Genomic DNA, 17,279 nt, shown 5'->3' with positions numbered 1-17,279 from the left:
CTGTAAGTTAATCAAGTAATATTAAATTTTTAGAAAATTAAGTAAGATGAACAGAAAAGACGTTCAGATAACAAAGATTAAATAATGTAGATAACAAGAGAAGATAAAGGTAATTGCTCATAATTTAGATCGTATACTGTTTAATGTTCTTATAAACCTTATTAGTAATAAATTATATCTTTCGCAAAGATCGTACATTAGACTTCGTCTTTGAAAATATTCAGATTTAAAATCTAAAAATTTGCATTTCAACTTTGTTTTTTTAATATTCCCGGATGACAGTCCTGATTCTACACCTAGTGCAGTGTACCAAGGATTTTTACTCCGAATTTCATCAACATGCATCGATTATCTTGAAATGTTAACAGAAGTAGATAATAACATCTACTCTACGTCGAAGTGTGCTGTTACTCTGGGGGTGGAATCTATCCCAACTAGGGAGTTGGAACGTTCATATTGATTTTTTTCGCGAAAAGTCATTACTTTTGACTTTTAGTTATTGAAAATTTCAATTTTTCTAATGTTTCAATCGATTTTTCACCAATAACAGTTGAGTTATTGTATAGAGACGAAATGCAAAAACATCAAGAAAACTTAATCGATAAATTATAGTTTATAAAAATCAAAGAGATTTTTTTTTATTTTTTGCTTTAAGCCGAAAATAAACCACGTTATAACTTAATGAAGGTGACAGTTTTTTATTTAACAATAAAATTTTAAAATCTAAACAAATAATAAAGAAAAACGGTCAATTTTACTGGAAAAATTCGTAATATCTTTTTTAAAAAAGTACTTAAAAAAGCAAGAAAATTACACCGTGTAAAACTCTTTAGCACATGAATTAAGAGAGTTATGATAAAAATAAAGTCGATTCCTATTTTTTTCATTAGATCCTAGAAAAGTATCCTTGCAATTTCTATACTAATTGAAATTAAACGTTTTCCATTTTAAATATCTTAAACTCGCAGTAAAAACTAAAAAAAAAAGTATTTAAGAATCCTTTATAAAAGGTATATAATTAAAACACCCTATCGGGCTACATCACAGAACATTTTCGGAATTAATATTTCATCATCAGTGTATCTAAATGTACATGTTTTGAGCCACTAAATAATTGGGTAAAAACCCGTTAAAGGTTTTTAATTTGAATTTAAGTTACATTATTTGATCTTATATGCGCTATGATGTTTAAGTTACAATTCACCAAATATCAATACAATTCACAAATAAAATTCACCATCTTCCTGTTCATTTATGTTACTCATTTAGAGGTTTGCATTAGAATTAAAATTTCCCTCTCGTTCAGACTCATTTTAAATTTAAATTTAAATTTACATCTAAAAATATTAATTTAAAAAGTCAATACCGATTTTTATTACACACCAGATATATCAAGCCAGATATATCAAGGACTATTTTATCTGGATTTTATATTGGATGAAAAAATATCAGTATTTCAAAATCGGGAATTTGGAAAAAAAGATTCCATGATAAAATAACAAATAAAAACAACAACTAATATAACAAGATAATAGAGAAAAATATATAGTATTTTTGGTAAAACATTTTCTTACCTGGAGAACTCAACTGTGTTCTAAAAGTAGGTACCTTATTATTTTCAGGTAAGTGTTCCCTATTCGATAAAACAAAGCTTCTAACGTGAGGGTCCAAATAAATTTTTGAAATCAATGTATTGTCCTTTTTCCTCCCTAGTACTTTAGGTGGACTATAAAATGAATCGTCGAGCAAATCTGTTTCGCTTTTATATCTTTTAAGAGGTTGATTGTTAGTAAACCTTCTGGTCGTAGTGGTTGTACCTTTTACAAATCGGTTATTCTTCTCAGGCTCTGACTTGATCGGTTGGTCTCTTGTTTTCTTGGAGATTACTGCATTTTCTACATCATAAACGTGTACGTAACTCAAATCGCTGTCGCTTGTCAAACTTGTCATCTCTGATCCGTTCAGAGGTGATTTTGGAGGTAAACTTGTCTCTAGCGATAAAGATGCTTCTACGGGTTCTACTATAACGGGAACTGCTTTAAAATTGTCTTTCGTTTCTTCTGCTGCTATGTACGTTGTTGAAATGTGTTTTGGTGGTACTTGTTGAATTTCTTCTTTTTCAATGAAATCCACAATATCGTCCGATTCTTCACTTCCAATAGGTGGCCATACGAGTTCTTTTACCTATGAATAACGTGTGTTAATTTGTGGAAAGTATATTACATTAGTACAGAAATTTCTTTATTTTTTTATTTAACTGAATTAGAGCTGCTTGCTAAATTATTAATTAATTACAACTCTGAAACTTAAAATATTTATTAATGTTCCTAATAAATATTAGGAACTTTGTTTCCTTGTGGATTTTAAAATATTGTTTACTTATTCTTTTCACAATAAAATAAATTATAGTAAAATTTTTGACAGAAACCAGTATGTTTACATCTGTTTATCTGTAAAATTTGTCCAATAAAAATAAAAAGTACCTTTAACAAACATAATACCTACGTAAATAGCGAACTACGTAAATCGCGAATGCTATTAATTAAATTATTTAAAAAGGAATATCGTTAGATTTTATATTACAGTACAAAACGTCATTGGAATAAGGATAACAGGAAATACTTAACAATACTTAATATGCGTCTTCTCCATTTAGCTCTATGGTCTGTTCATTCTTCGGAGTACATTTTCCTGCAATGTAGATTGCCAGCTGTTCCTCCGTCTTTTGAAAAATCGTATTAAGTGGTTTTGTCTTTAACTACTACTCTCATTAATATACTTAAATGGTATCACCAGAAACGACGTCGTTTTCTCTCCCGTTTAACCATGTTTTCCTGCATGTATTTTTGAATTTTTTCACTTGTCTGCTATAGTCGTCATCTCAGCTGATCTTAATACACTTTTGGTTCGATTCTGGTTTCTGGTTTTGATTCCGTACATCAAAGGTCTTATACATATTTGGTATATATATCGTTAAAAATAAAGTAACAGATCAAGTACAAAATCCAAATAGATTAGCAGGATGCCTTAATAACACTATAAGGCTTAACCAACGCATTGATATTAAAATAAAATTGAAAAATTTATAAGACCACTATAAGATCAATAATGACTGACGTACGCACCAGAAACAAGACTAGATACATCCGACATACAGATAACGTTTGGAAACAGCTGAAATGAGGATACTTACAAGAATTATAGGAAACACGCTGAGAGTGACGACTTTGCATGAGTTTTCTCTGTTGCACTAAAAGAACTCGACTGTAGTGTAGCGCTTAGTCTATTTGTATTATACGTCTATGGTCGTAAAAATAGACATATAATTCAAGATATGCTAATCGTTGCCATACCAGCCCGTTTCCTCAGTGCGACAGAGAAAACTGACGCCAAGCAGTCCCTGCATCTCTTTCTAATTTGACAGGTTTATCGACCACGTGACCTAAATTACCAATGAGAATGTCATGTGGTCGATAAACCCGGCCCATTAGAAAGAGATGTAGGTGACTGCTTTGCGTCAGTTTTCTGGGAGAACGTGACTATATTACAGCAGTCAGTATATCTTTTATTATATGTTTACGGTTTTAAATAAGTAAACATTATTTTTAGGTTCATTTAAAAAATAAATTTTTTTGTTAAATATCTTGTAAGTGTTGTGTCAAAATAAAGAAATTTCAGTTGATGAAAAAATGATTCCCAAAATGAGGGTTATAAAAACATTGATTATAGAATTCTGAACAATTTTATTTTTTTTTGTTTTTTTTTATCTTGTACTTGTACTATCTGTTTTGTGTATGTTGAACATTAAACGAGAAAAATAGTGATGATGGGAATTAGCACTTGGTATATAATAATAATAAGGGGTTTTTAATGGGATAGTGATTCTTCTCAAATAGCCTCCTCTACGCAAAAGTCAACCTCACCTTCACGTTAGTGAACCCTGTTATCACAAATCAGGCTCTGACGACCGAGTATCAGCGGAATAACTGTAACTCCTGCAATAAAGTTAATGTAATTCCATTAAGAGTGAGTGGTGCCGACCCGTGTTTCCGAGGGTTATTGGCTGAACTGAGTAGGTCACTTAACCTCGGTTGCAACGGTCGACATTACACATTTTTCTACCCCACCAAGTCGTCTGGCAAGCATGGTGGGATATGGCCAAAACCTCTAAAAACCAAAAATTTCGATTTTAACAGAGATAGGGAAAGTATCCCATACGTTCCATGGCAAAAGATAAAAAACTCTACAAACTAAAAGATAAATTGGAGAACATGAAATGGGACATAATGGAACTATCAGAAGTCAAAAGAAAAGGTGAAGAGTGTGTAGACTTACATTCAGGCAGCAGGCTCTACTACAAAGACCAGGAAGACTATAAGAAAATAAAATCATAAAGTCAATGAATTCCGTGACGACATCGTGGTTATAGCGAGTACATTCGTGAAAGTACAAATTATAATGGAGGAACTCGCAGACAGCTCCCAATACGTTGGCCTAAAAATGAACATGACAAAAACAAAAACAATGATAAATACAGAGGACCCAAGACTTATAACTATAAATGGCATTAACATAGAACAAGTCCAGAAATATATCTGCCTCAATACTTGAAGAGCAAAGTGTTCAACAAGTGCATCCTTTCTATCATTATATTTAAATGTCACACCTGGACCCTAACCAAGGCAAATATGAATAAAATAGCTACAAAAGAAAGGTCAATCTTAGGTAGACGACTGTCAGATAAAACCAGGAACGACTAGGCAAGATTTAAAACTAAAGTCGAGGATATCACATCAAAAATTACCAAACTCAAATGGAGCTTCGCAGTTCACACTTTTAGACAAAAAGACCAAGGTTGGAACACCACAAGCCACAATACAATATTGGAGACCTTACAAAGTTAGACGACAAAAATGAGGTCTACAGATGAGATGGGTAGATGACATAAAAAGAATAGACTGAACAAATTGGCAGAATGCTGTTCCAGATAGAGGTCGATGGAAGGAGTTGGAAGAGGCCCATGTTCAAATATGGACAATACAAGGCTAAGAAGAAGATGATGATAGATGACGATGAAGAAGAAACGACATATTTGGCAAGTACATGAGAAACTTTTTGTCTGAAACGAGTATATTAGATAAACTATTAACAACTATTAAAACTATTATAAACTATTAAATAACTGATAAAACCTAATGAAAATAAATAATATAGAGTATAGCAAACCTAATAGAGTATACAAACATAAATCTATACTACCAGATAAATAAAGCGGATTAATGTGAGACATTACTAAGGAGATAATGAGTTATCAAAATCCATTTATTTTTAATGATAATAACCTGATCTTGGAATTAGAGACTTATCTATCACAAAAAACATGAATCACATTACAAACAAAAGTTGAAATGTTTCAATGAAAGATATTTAAAAAAGACAATAAAAGTCAGATAGTGTAGATACAAGATAAAAGAGAACGTGAAATATAGAGATCATTTTGTCAAGAGGAAAAGAGTTTTGCCGAGTTAACGACAGTTTCACAGTAAAATACAAGCAGATATTAGTCTAGTTATTGTCAAAGGGATTTATCGTATTGTTATAAAAAGAACGTTAATAATCCTCTAAAAATTTAAATATTGAAATATGTGGGTTAGAACTGCATTAATTAAAATTTTTGACTGTCAATTACAATGGCTTATCGAGAAAAAGTATAGGGATGATAAAAAATAATTATCTACAAAGAGTCGTTAAAATAGGGGGTGTGCATAATCATTAGGTACATAATAAGTTGGCACCTAAATAAACCCAACAATTTTAGATTAAGCGAAACCAAAACGAATAAACTTTTTGGTGATTTAAAGAGTACTTACGATCTAAAAAATATTACTTATCTTCCGTGAACGTAACTATTTGAAAACGACGGCTGAAAGGGATCTCAAAAATCCTAAATAGACTCATACATGAATAATTTATTCACAAACCGGGCAAATTTCTCATTAATATATCAAACAATTTTTTACTGTGTATATGAATACAATATATTTCACGAACAGGAAATAATTACATTCAAAAATTTCAAAATTTAAAAATGTTCAGAAATCTTTATTATTAAAACACATGATTAAATACACCAACCAGTGATCGATTAATTTATTCACACTGTTTAACACCTTTCTAATGTCACTTTTAGTAATATTTCACGACCCAGTTAAACCTGAATTTAATTTGTAATGATATCTATAGGTTATGGTTATGTGGATTATGTGGATGATTACGAGAAAATTGAAGTTTTATCTTAGGCTGCAGTCAGTGGCACCGAAGTAGGAATTATGCGAAGGGAAAACTACAAACGTAATTTTATATGTACTTTCAGGCCTGAGACAATAAATCTATAGTCGGTCTCTATTACTATTTTACATTCAGCAATATAAATAATTCAGAAGTACGAAGATTGATAAACAAGACTCACGAGACAAAAAAGCTTAGTTTCGTTTTGATAATAATCTCAATTTTTAATTAATGCAGAAATGAGTACAAATACAGAAAAAAAAAACAGAAAATAAACTATTATTCCATAGAGTCATTGCAAAAGACGATATGGGTGACTACGTTTAAAACTAGAAAGGAACAAGAAACTGACGTAGACGTGAACGCAAGTATATATGTAATAGGGTAGACACATCCAGTGCAGAAGTAGAAAAAAAATAGTTGGAAGATTAAAAGCATTCCTAATATACTTTGAAGAAATATTGTATATTTATTAAAGATACTTACTAACATTGGAATACTTTGAAAAACCTAGAAAAAGAAATTTGGAAATATTAAAAATCATGGCGATCAAAGAAGTATAAGAACAATTTAAAGAGAAGAAGATTATTAGTGTTACGGCAGTTACTTGAAACACTACCTAAGGTAGAAACAAGCATTCAGGCAAATCTTGAAAAACTTGAAAAGACAGAAAAGATACCAGAACTAGACATTAATAAACACTGGGCCATTATTAAACAGAACGTGCTGGAGCCCGCTAAAAATATTCTGAAGAGAGAAAAACCAAAGAAACAGAAAGAATGGATGAGTGGCGAAATTTTGTTATTGATGAATTCCCGAAGACTATCGAAAGGCAAAAATGAAGAACAGTATAAGCAAATTAACACAGAGATCAAAAGAAAAATCCGCGACGCTAAAAAAATGGTTACAAGACAAATGTAAGGAGATTGAAAACTTCGAAGCCAAATATAATTCGTTCTATCTTCACAAGAAAGTTAAAGAAATGATCAACAATAGAAACAGGAAGCAGACAGTACTTATAGACCAACAAGGAAACATGATAATGGAAACAGAGGAGAAACTAAAACATTGGCAGACGTACATAAAAGAACTGTTTGACGATCAAAGGCAGCCTCCTTGTGATAATTTTCCAGAGGAGACAGGTCCAGAAATAAGCAAAGAAGAAGTAATGCAAGCGGTGAAGTCATCAAAGAATAGCAAAGCTCCAGGACCAGACAAGCTACCAGCGGATATACTAAAGTTGATAGACGAAAATCGATTCCATTTGTTAGTAGACTTATTTAACAAGATTTATGAAAACAGTATAATTCCTGAAGAATGGCTAAGATCAACCTTTGTCCCTCTTCCCAAGAAGGCACATGCTAAGCAGTGCAGTGATCATCGCACGATCAGTCTGATGAGCCATACCTTAAAAATATTCCTCAAAATAATTCACAATAGAATTTACAGAAAATTGGAAGAATATATCGGAGAAACTCAGTTTGGATTCCGGGAGGGATATGGAACTCGCGAAGCATTATTTGCCTTTAACATCTTGACACAGAGGTGTTTGAATCTGAATCAAGATGTATTTGTTTGTTTTATTGATTACAACAAGACGTTTGATAAAATCAAGCATTACCAACTTTTAGAGATCTTGGAAGCTAAACAGTTAGACACTCGCGATATAAGAATAATATCTACTCTGTATTATAATCAGAAGGCAGTCGCACGCAACGAAACTAGCACAACAAATGAAATTCAAATAAAAAAGGAGACAATGATGTGTGCTGTCACCAATGCTATATAATCTCTATTCGGAAGAAATTATGAAGAAAGCATTGGAGGAAGAAGAGATTGGGATAAAAGTTAACGGCTAACCAATTAATAATATTAGATACGCAGATGATACGGTTTTAATGGCAGAGACAGTAGAAGACCTGCAAGCCATTTTAAACAAGGTAGTCACAGCTAGTGAAGAGAAAGGGTTAATAATGAACGCCATGAAGACGAAATTCATGATTATTTCAAAAAAATAAAGATTGAATGCAAACCTGTACATTCACAATAACGAAATCGAACGGGTGCACAAATATAAATATTTGGGAACAAGCGTTAATAACAACAATGACATCACAGAAGAAATAAAAACTAGAATTGGAAAGGCTCGAGCTGCTTTTGTTAATATGAAGGACATTCTGGGAAGTCATGACATTAACTTAAACCTGAAAATGAGATTGGTTAGATGCTACATCTTCTCGATACTGCTGTACGGAGTAGAGACTTGAACTTTAAACAAGAGCAATACCGATAAACTAGAGGCCCTCGAAATGTGGATATATAGAAGAATTTTGAAAATACCTTGGACAGACAAAATAACAAATAGTGTAGTTCTTCGAAGAATGAACAAAGAACAGAAGCTGTTGATCACCATCAAGAGAAGAAAGTTGGAATATCTTGGTCATGTGATGAGAGGGAAAAAGTACCGATTGCTCCAGTTAATTATCCAAGGAAAGATTCAGGGCAAAAGAAGCGTGGGGATACGACGTATATCTTGGCTGCGCAATTTAAGAGACTGGTTCCAGTGCACATCTAACCAATTATTAAGAGCAACAGCTTCAAAGATACGAATAACAATGATGATTGCCAAACTCCGTAGCGGAGAGGGTACTTGAAGAAGAAAAAGAAGTTCCTTGAAAAAGTCCCTTGAAGAAAAGGAAGAATTAAAAAACTAGAATGTTCTAGATGTCAACTAAATGTCCGAAATGTCTTGTCAGGTTTGGAACGTCAGAAAATGTATATAAACAAGAAGTTAACAGTTTAAGGACTAGTAGTAATTGAGTGTTTGAATAATTGTCATTTAGTTAGAGTTGTTAGCAAGTATTGTAATATTGTTTACTGTTTTGAATAAAAGTGATTAAGAAAAAAGTTTGATTTGATACCAAAAAGACTGAAAGAAAGACTAAAAACATTTTTAAAAATAATACACAGCAGAATTTTCAAATGTCTTAAATATGAAATTTAGTGACAAACAATTTGGCTTTAGAAATGATATGGGCACAAGAGATGCTTTGTTCGACTTAAATGTGTTGGCAGAAATGCATGGACATGAATCAGGACATGTACTTATGTTTTGTAGATTTTGAAAATGCATTTGTAAGGATTAACATAAAAACTTGTATATATATATATATATATATATATATATATATATATATATATGTATATGTATATTAAGAAGCAAATATATTGACAGTCGTGATATGAAAATTAGATCTAATCTATATTGGAATCAAGCTGCCAAGGTAAGAGTTGACTACCAGAACACCCAAGATATCAAAATATAGAGAGGAGTCCACCAGGGTTGCGTGCTGTCACCACTTCTCTTGAATGTCTACAGTGAAGCGGTATTTCAAGAAGCGGACTCAAAATCAGTAGAAGGTATATCAAAAGAGAAGTTTTGAATAATTTGCGTTTTGCAGTCAATACGGGAGTAATGACGGATAACAACAACGATTTACAGAACGTTATGCAACGCCTTGATTAATGCTATGATGAATACAGACTAAGGATGAATTTAAAGAAAACTAAATGCATGATCATGACTAAATCAGCAGATGCAAACATCCAATTGATTTTTGAAGATACTGTAATTGAGTGTGGATAACATCAAATGTAAACCAAACCAAAGAAATAAGGACACGCACTGAAATAGCACGTGCATCATTCATTAAACTTAAAAAGTTTCTTTGTTTTCGGGATATAATGTTAGGACTACGTCTAAGGATGCTTCGGTATTAAGTATTCTGTACTCTTCTTCATGGCTCGGAAGCATGAAAATTAAAACAGTGCATCTGAATAAGTTAGCCGCCTTTAAATTTTGGTGTTACAGAAAAATCCTACGCACATCATGGACTCAAAAATGTTAAACGTAGAAGTTCCTAGAAGAGTAGGAAAGCTGAAAGCTGAAATAATATTAATTATCAAAAGAAGAAAACTTTAGTACTTGGGACAAGTGATGAGAGGGAAAAAATACTACTTATTGCAACTTATTGTACAAGGGAAAATACGAGAAAGCAAAAGGTGGTAGATGAAGAATATTGTGGCTTAAGAACTTAACGGTATGGTTTGAATACGGTAGTGCAGAACCATGTCCGCATAGCCACAATCATTTAATAATATGATGATCGTGAACGGCGTAAACACCAACAGCATCAGATACGTCGATGATACGGTATTGCTTGCGGATTACGACTTGGGGCTACAACGAGTCATCGACAGAACCAACTCAGTCTGCGAGCAGTTCGGTATAAAAATAAATATTAACAAAACAAAAGTGATGTCAATCCGAAAAAATCAAAATATACCTCAACCTTGCACGATAGACTGGCGCATTTTAGAACAGGTCAACAAGTTCAAGTGTCTGAATCATGGATCAATAGCGTCTAAATCCTGATCTAGAAATAAGATCGAGAATAGAATAGAACAAAAAATCTTTCGGAAAAATCAAAAGACTTTTATGTTGTTCTTCTTCTAAGCAAAACAATCGTGGCCAAGAAACACCCGACAATGGATAGGGCTAAATTTTAAACAGCTAAGAAGAACAGCTGAATGTAGAGAGGAGTTTGCAATTGTAGTAGCCAACCTCCATTGAGAAGAGGGCACTTTAATAAAAAGATGAGAGTATTTAAAGTGATAAGAAAATGGAACTAATGTAATATGAAAATGGAAATAACGAAACATCATCTTAGTACCCTTATACAAAAACAAAGCAGATGTTTAGCAATCTACAAACTTGATAACCCTAAAACAAAATATATACCCACACCACTGACTACACCTGAAGTATTCGATTATCTATCTATCATTGATATAAAATTTCTGCTAAATATATTTATGATACAAAACAAATATATGATAGTTGATAAGCTTTCCTCAAATTATTAATAAGCAACGATATGTATTTATTAGAGTATTGTTAGTATATTGCATATGTTTATGATAAGATGATTTTAGTTAAACATTTTAGATGAATCGTACATACATTGTGCAAAATTTGTAAAACATATAGTTATAATTAATTTCTGTGTGAAAGTAAAAATAAATAGTACTTATTTGGGGTTAGTTATGGGGGCCATAATATGTATCCACTTTGTATTCAAAACAAACTTTAAGTATCTTATTGACGGAAACAAACAAGAGGGCGTAAAATCAATGGAGACAAAACAAAATACAAATCTAAGCATCTAGAGAAGACTAAGAACTAACGGAATTAATATATTTAAATAGATTAACAAATTGGAGGCAAAATAGACAATATACTAAAATACGATTGCAGAATAATACCAATATTATTTGTAATATTATTTATATTATAAAACATGTCACACTAAAAGAAATTGGACATGTGAATATGAATACAAAGTAATTTACTATTTTTGTTGGGAATACGCCACAATTACGCCACAAAAATTCTTCTAATAATTTAATTTTATCTGACTCATTCACATTGACAATTCAGACATATTAGCCCAGTCTGGTTATGCAAAAATCATCGATTTCACAGCAAAATTTTTCGCAGATATCTGAAGCTTTTTTAAGTCATAGGTGGGGGTTACTAGATGGCGAATAGATGAAAAAGTACTCGTATTTTTACCTTGCGTTTTTTTAACAATAATTTATGGTCACAGTTTGATTTTTTGTCTAAGTTGTTTCCCTTATTGTTTACATAAACAATATATCATTTTTTTATATCAAGAATATCTTTATTTTCCCGTTTTTTAATTTAAAATTGATAAATAATTTACGGAAATATTTGCAAAAAAGCAGTTTTTTGCACTAATTTATAAATTTTATTAATTTTTTTATTAACAAAATAAAATGTTACTAATACATTGGAACATCGAGGAATTGCCGTCTTTTATATTTGTGCGAAATTTCTCCCCGATCGGTCAAATAGTTTAAAAGTTATTTAATTTATTTATCCCTGTGGCTAAATATTATTAAACTATTGAACTTGCTTTATTAATGATGCTAGATACATTTAGCAAATTTCATAGGATTCTTTAAGACTTAAACTATATCAGAAGTTAAATGCATATTGCGTTTTCATCGAAATTATTTACAAAATAAACGTTTGAAAAAATGGTATGTTTTTTACTTATAAACAGTTGTAATAACTTATATATTTTTCAAGGTACAGACTTATACGTACAAGCATTGGATAGCAGCTGGTAAAAAAACTCACATTAAAAAAAACCTACGACCAATAGGAACGAAGTTAAGGACTATTTAAAAAAAATCATATCTCCATTGTTTATAAATGATTGATATAAATTGATTTTTTTATTATTTATTAAAATTTGTTTAAATGTATCTGAACTTGAGGGTATTTCGTCTTTAAGTTTGTTCAAAAGATGGGCCAGATCGATCGAATATTTTTTCGCGAAATTTTATTTGTTAACAAGATTTTTTGAAAAATGAGCGAATTTCTAGGCTGGTGCATATAATTTGACTGAATGGATCTCAATAATCCGCGGCTTATTGTCTTCGTTAATACGTATACTATTAACCTATGGGAAAAAAGTTTTAAAAAATTACATTTATGTACTCAAAATGATTTATTTATTGATAAATAACTCTTTTTAAGCTGATAAACATTTACAATAACTCCGTAGAATTTAGTGCAAATTAAATGGCTAAAAAATATTTCGTAAGCTGGTTAAAAAACAAAACTTTCAAAATTAAAAAATATATATTATTTCAGGACCCTTAGTAGTCAAGACAGTCCATTTTTTATAAAAATCACTATTACCTTAATTACCAATATTAAGGGTTGAAAGTAAACGACTGAAGTGCCAGCCGGGCTCTTGTAAAAATCCAACACAATTTCAAAATAAATTGCTCAAAAAATGACTTATTTTGGATTATACTAGAAATATTCTAGACCAAATTTGCTATTTCTTTTTTTAAACTGGGTAAAAAGTTAAAACAATAACATTGATCGTAGTTTCATTGCAAAATTAACCAAAACAAAGTAGCTAGTAACTACGAGTTTATAAACATTAAAAATTGTCATCAAACATTGAAATCAAACAATTTTTCCGTATACTCCTAATAAATTTGAACAAATGAGTTTTTTAGTATTAAGTAATTATTTTTAGAACAAAAAATAGTATATATAATATTATATTATGAGAAAGTACAACTTCTTAAAGTTTAAATTTAATAATTGAATTTACCTCGCATATTATAATAGTCCGGTTAGTACAGGCGCACTGCCTAGGAAACATATTGTCATTTCATATTTTTGCACAATCTTACTTGAAATAGTTCTCTTATAAGAAAAATGCATGTTGCCAAGAGAAAATGATGGTCAATAATGGTTTAAACAAATTTTTTTATCTTCTTTTTTTTTTTCTTTTGGTGACAAATCCTCTGTGGATATTGGCAATCACGTTGGTCCATACAACTTTGTTGACAGCTGCTCTAAATAGATGTCTGGTAGTCATTCCTGCCCACTGTCTTCAACCACGATGTCCTTCTCCGCGCTTGAGATCCTTTGCCTTCTATCTTGCCTTGTAAAATTAGTTGAATTAGTTGATGCTTCTCATTGAACATCACGTGCCCTAAGTGTGTCATCTTTCTGATTTTCACGATACGCATAATTTCCAGATCTTTATTCATACGTTGGATCACGGTGTTGTTTGTAACATGATAAATATAGGAAATTCTGAGCATGTGGCGATAGCATCACATTTCAAAGGCTTCGAATCGTTTTAATGTTGCCTCTGTCAAGGTCCAGGCTTCGACTCCATATAAACGAGTAGAAAATACATAGCATCTCAAGACAGCTCTCGCCTTTTCTATACGACATCTTATTTCCTGTGAGTGGTCCCATTTCTTATTTAGGCTGCATCCAAGGTATGTAATTTTGTCGATTATTTTCAAGGGTTCAATATTAGCTGTGAATTTGTGCTGTATTACGTCGTTTTTTACTTACTACAAGAATTTTGTCTTTCGTCTTCTTACAGTTTAATTTTATGCTGTATCTGACACAGGCTTCCACTACACGATCTATTAATGTTTGCAGATTCTCCGCATTATCAGAAATCAAAACGGTATCGTCCGTATATTTTTTTTATATAAATTGTAAAATAATTTTTTTTTAGGTTCTGCCTGATTCTAAGCAAAAAATGTTGTTAGTAAATTTTTCTTAAATGCAAAATTTTGAAGTTATAAACAATTTAAGTTTATAAACTGCGCAAAAATAGCCATTTTCCAAACTGGATAACTAGTGACAAATTAATATTGTTAAGTTTGGCAATTATCAAATTAAGCCTAAACTTCATTTTACAACCCATTGTTTTTTAATTGTTAATTTTAAGCCGCGCAGAGTTCCGCGATTGCTATATTTACATATATAGTGTCAAAACCACATATAAGATATTTAAGAAGTTTTAATTTCCCATAATATAATATTATCTATTCGATTTTTTATTCTAAAAATAATTAATGCTAAAAAATTGATTTGTTTAAATTTAAACAGAGTATATGAAAAAATTGTTTATAAATATTAATTTATTAATATTTATCGTAACAGTGATTTAAAAAAAGGGACTCTCTTGGCTTCTAAGGATCCTAGAACATTTTTTTTAAGTTGTGTTTTTTACTATCTCTCCAAATATTTTTTAGCCACTTAATTTGAACTAAATTTTAATGAAGCTGTTACAATTAAAAATTTTAGCTTAAAAAGTGCAATTTATTATTAAATCAATTTGTGTACATAAATGTTATTTTTTTAAACTTTTTTTTTTCATAGGTTATTAGTATACATACGTCTTAAAGAAGAAAATAAGTCTCGGAGATTTGATTCAGTCAAATTATCTGGAACAGCTTTAACAATTAGCTAATTTTTCAAATGATCTTATAAACAAATTAAATTTGACATTTTGTTTATTTATTTAAATAAAAAATTTCCACTAAAAAATTGATAAATCCCTAAATAAGAGTCTTTTTGTAATATCTCGTACTACACATTTTAACTGTCAAACCCGTCTAAACAGTTGAGACAAAAAAAAGTTTTTTTTTTTACTTGATTGGTCTAATTGCCAATATTATTGAATTGCCTCCTGGGACGACTTTATTGTAAGATAGTTTATTCAAGTACATCTCAATATAATAAGAATAATTTATTGTCTCAATAAGAATAATTTTTTATCAAGCAACAAAACTAAAATTTGTTTAATTTATTAATGTTTTGTATTTTGAGAATGATTTCCGAAGTAGAAATCGAAACGTCAAATAAATTTAATTTTAAAGTAAAATTGTGGCTATTTTCTAATAAAAATAGTTAATTACATTAGGATGTCAAAATAGCTTCAGATCAACATTATGAATACAAAGAATAATGAATATTGAATATATTGTCTTGATGTAAGATGTAAGGAACATTATTTTATTTAACGAATTTTAAAGTTTTTAAATACGGTAAAATGTGAAAGACCTTGCAAAAATGCAACACAAAAACAACGACTTAATCATTTATACTTAAGTATTATATTGATTTAAAAAAATATATCTCTAAATTATTTATTAAAAGTGAATTTGGCATTTACAAAACAATTTTTTATATAATAGCTAATCTTTCAAGACTGAAGTCGATGATTTCATACAACCTATCTATTCCATATCAATTCGTCGTATCGGTACATAAATTACCTTAAAATATTTATTATTTAAACCATGCAGATAAAATAACTTTAAAAATGTTTATCTGAATTCGTATGACAACATTAAAACAGGCAGATATAACATATCGTGAAATATACCCTATAATAATACCCAACAAAAGTATATTAATTTGAGACAATAAACAACACTACATCAAGGCATATAATAAACATTATTATTATATAAAAACTAATTCTTTTGGATAGAATATGGAAAGTGAATGGTAAAAAAGAACATAAGCAGTTGTCTGAAATTCAAAAGATATAAAACACAAACGGCACAACAATTACTGAGAAGTTTGGCAACGGACAGTCACTTTAACGTACCCATTTACCACTAGAGGTGTGAATTAGTCAGCGTAATAACATGATGATCCAACAAAGCAAATAAACATAAAAATTATAAACGATTTGTGTGCTATGAAACACAAGCAATATTAATCTGGAAGTAGTATGTGAGGACCATGGGCCATTTAATGCAGCGTTTAAGAAAGTTTATCAAGAAGAGCACAATACGTCGAAAACGGAAATATTTTGAAGGATCTGTTAAACCATGAAAGGTAGAGAAATTTAACTAAAACTGGAAGAATCCGTAATAACATTAGGAACACATTGATATTTCACTATAGCATATAGATAACATTTTGGAGGACTGCGGTAAATATGCTGAGATGATGAAATGTAAGGCATTTTCCAAATTTAAGCATGTACGAATCATGTAATTCAATACTTATACTTATTGATATAGAGGTGTTAAGGTCGCGGCATATTATCATGCACGTATAGTTTCCGGCACGTAGCGTTTCCAGTCCAGCAATCGGGCTGCACGTTCACATTTTCATACATAGAACGTTACAGTTTGGTTCGGTGAATATATGATCTCGCTTTTTTCGACAAAAATTATCTGCAATTGCTCTTCTACTTAATGATGAAGAAAGTAAAACTGTAGTAAAAAGAAGGTGTGAAGTACATTCAACGCTAAGAGAAAGGAAAAAGGAAGGTGAATACTGGACTTGTTTATACAAAGAATTAATTGATGACGATGAAACATATTATGGATATTTTAGAATGAATAGGATTCAGTTTAAATATATTTTAAATTTAATTACACCTTTAGTTAAAAAACAAAATATTACATTTAACGAAGCCATACATATCAAACCAAAAAGTATTTTTAAAAAAGAAGAGGTACCTATCACTTCCGTACTTCCTAATTGTTTATCACTTCCGTGATTAATTGTTACAAAGCAATAAAAACACAAGCATAAATGACAAAATAGC

General features: G+C 30.7%; 1 protein-coding gene across 4 annotated transcripts in view; it reads right to left on the bottom strand.

Moving 5' to 3' along the window:
• LOC140452342 (uncharacterized) overlaps positions 1-17,279 on the bottom strand; it is a 262,587-nt gene that overhangs the window by 21,129 nt on the left and 224,179 nt on the right. For all 4 annotated transcript variants that reach the window (XM_072546552.1, XM_072546533.1, XM_072546543.1 and 1 more), the window contains one exon: positions 1,575-2,184. In XM_072546552.1, the coding sequence (XP_072402653.1) occupies positions 1,575-2,184 (610 nt within the window). The remainder of the gene's footprint in view (positions 1-1,574; positions 2,185-17,279) is intronic.

This window comes from Diabrotica undecimpunctata, chromosome 1, assembly GCF_040954645.1.
Source record: "Diabrotica undecimpunctata isolate CICGRU chromosome 1, icDiaUnde3, whole genome shotgun sequence".
Classification (NCBI taxonomy): Eukaryota; Metazoa; Arthropoda; class Insecta; order Coleoptera; family Chrysomelidae; genus Diabrotica; species Diabrotica undecimpunctata.
This window is presented reverse-complemented; position numbering and strand designations above follow the sequence as displayed.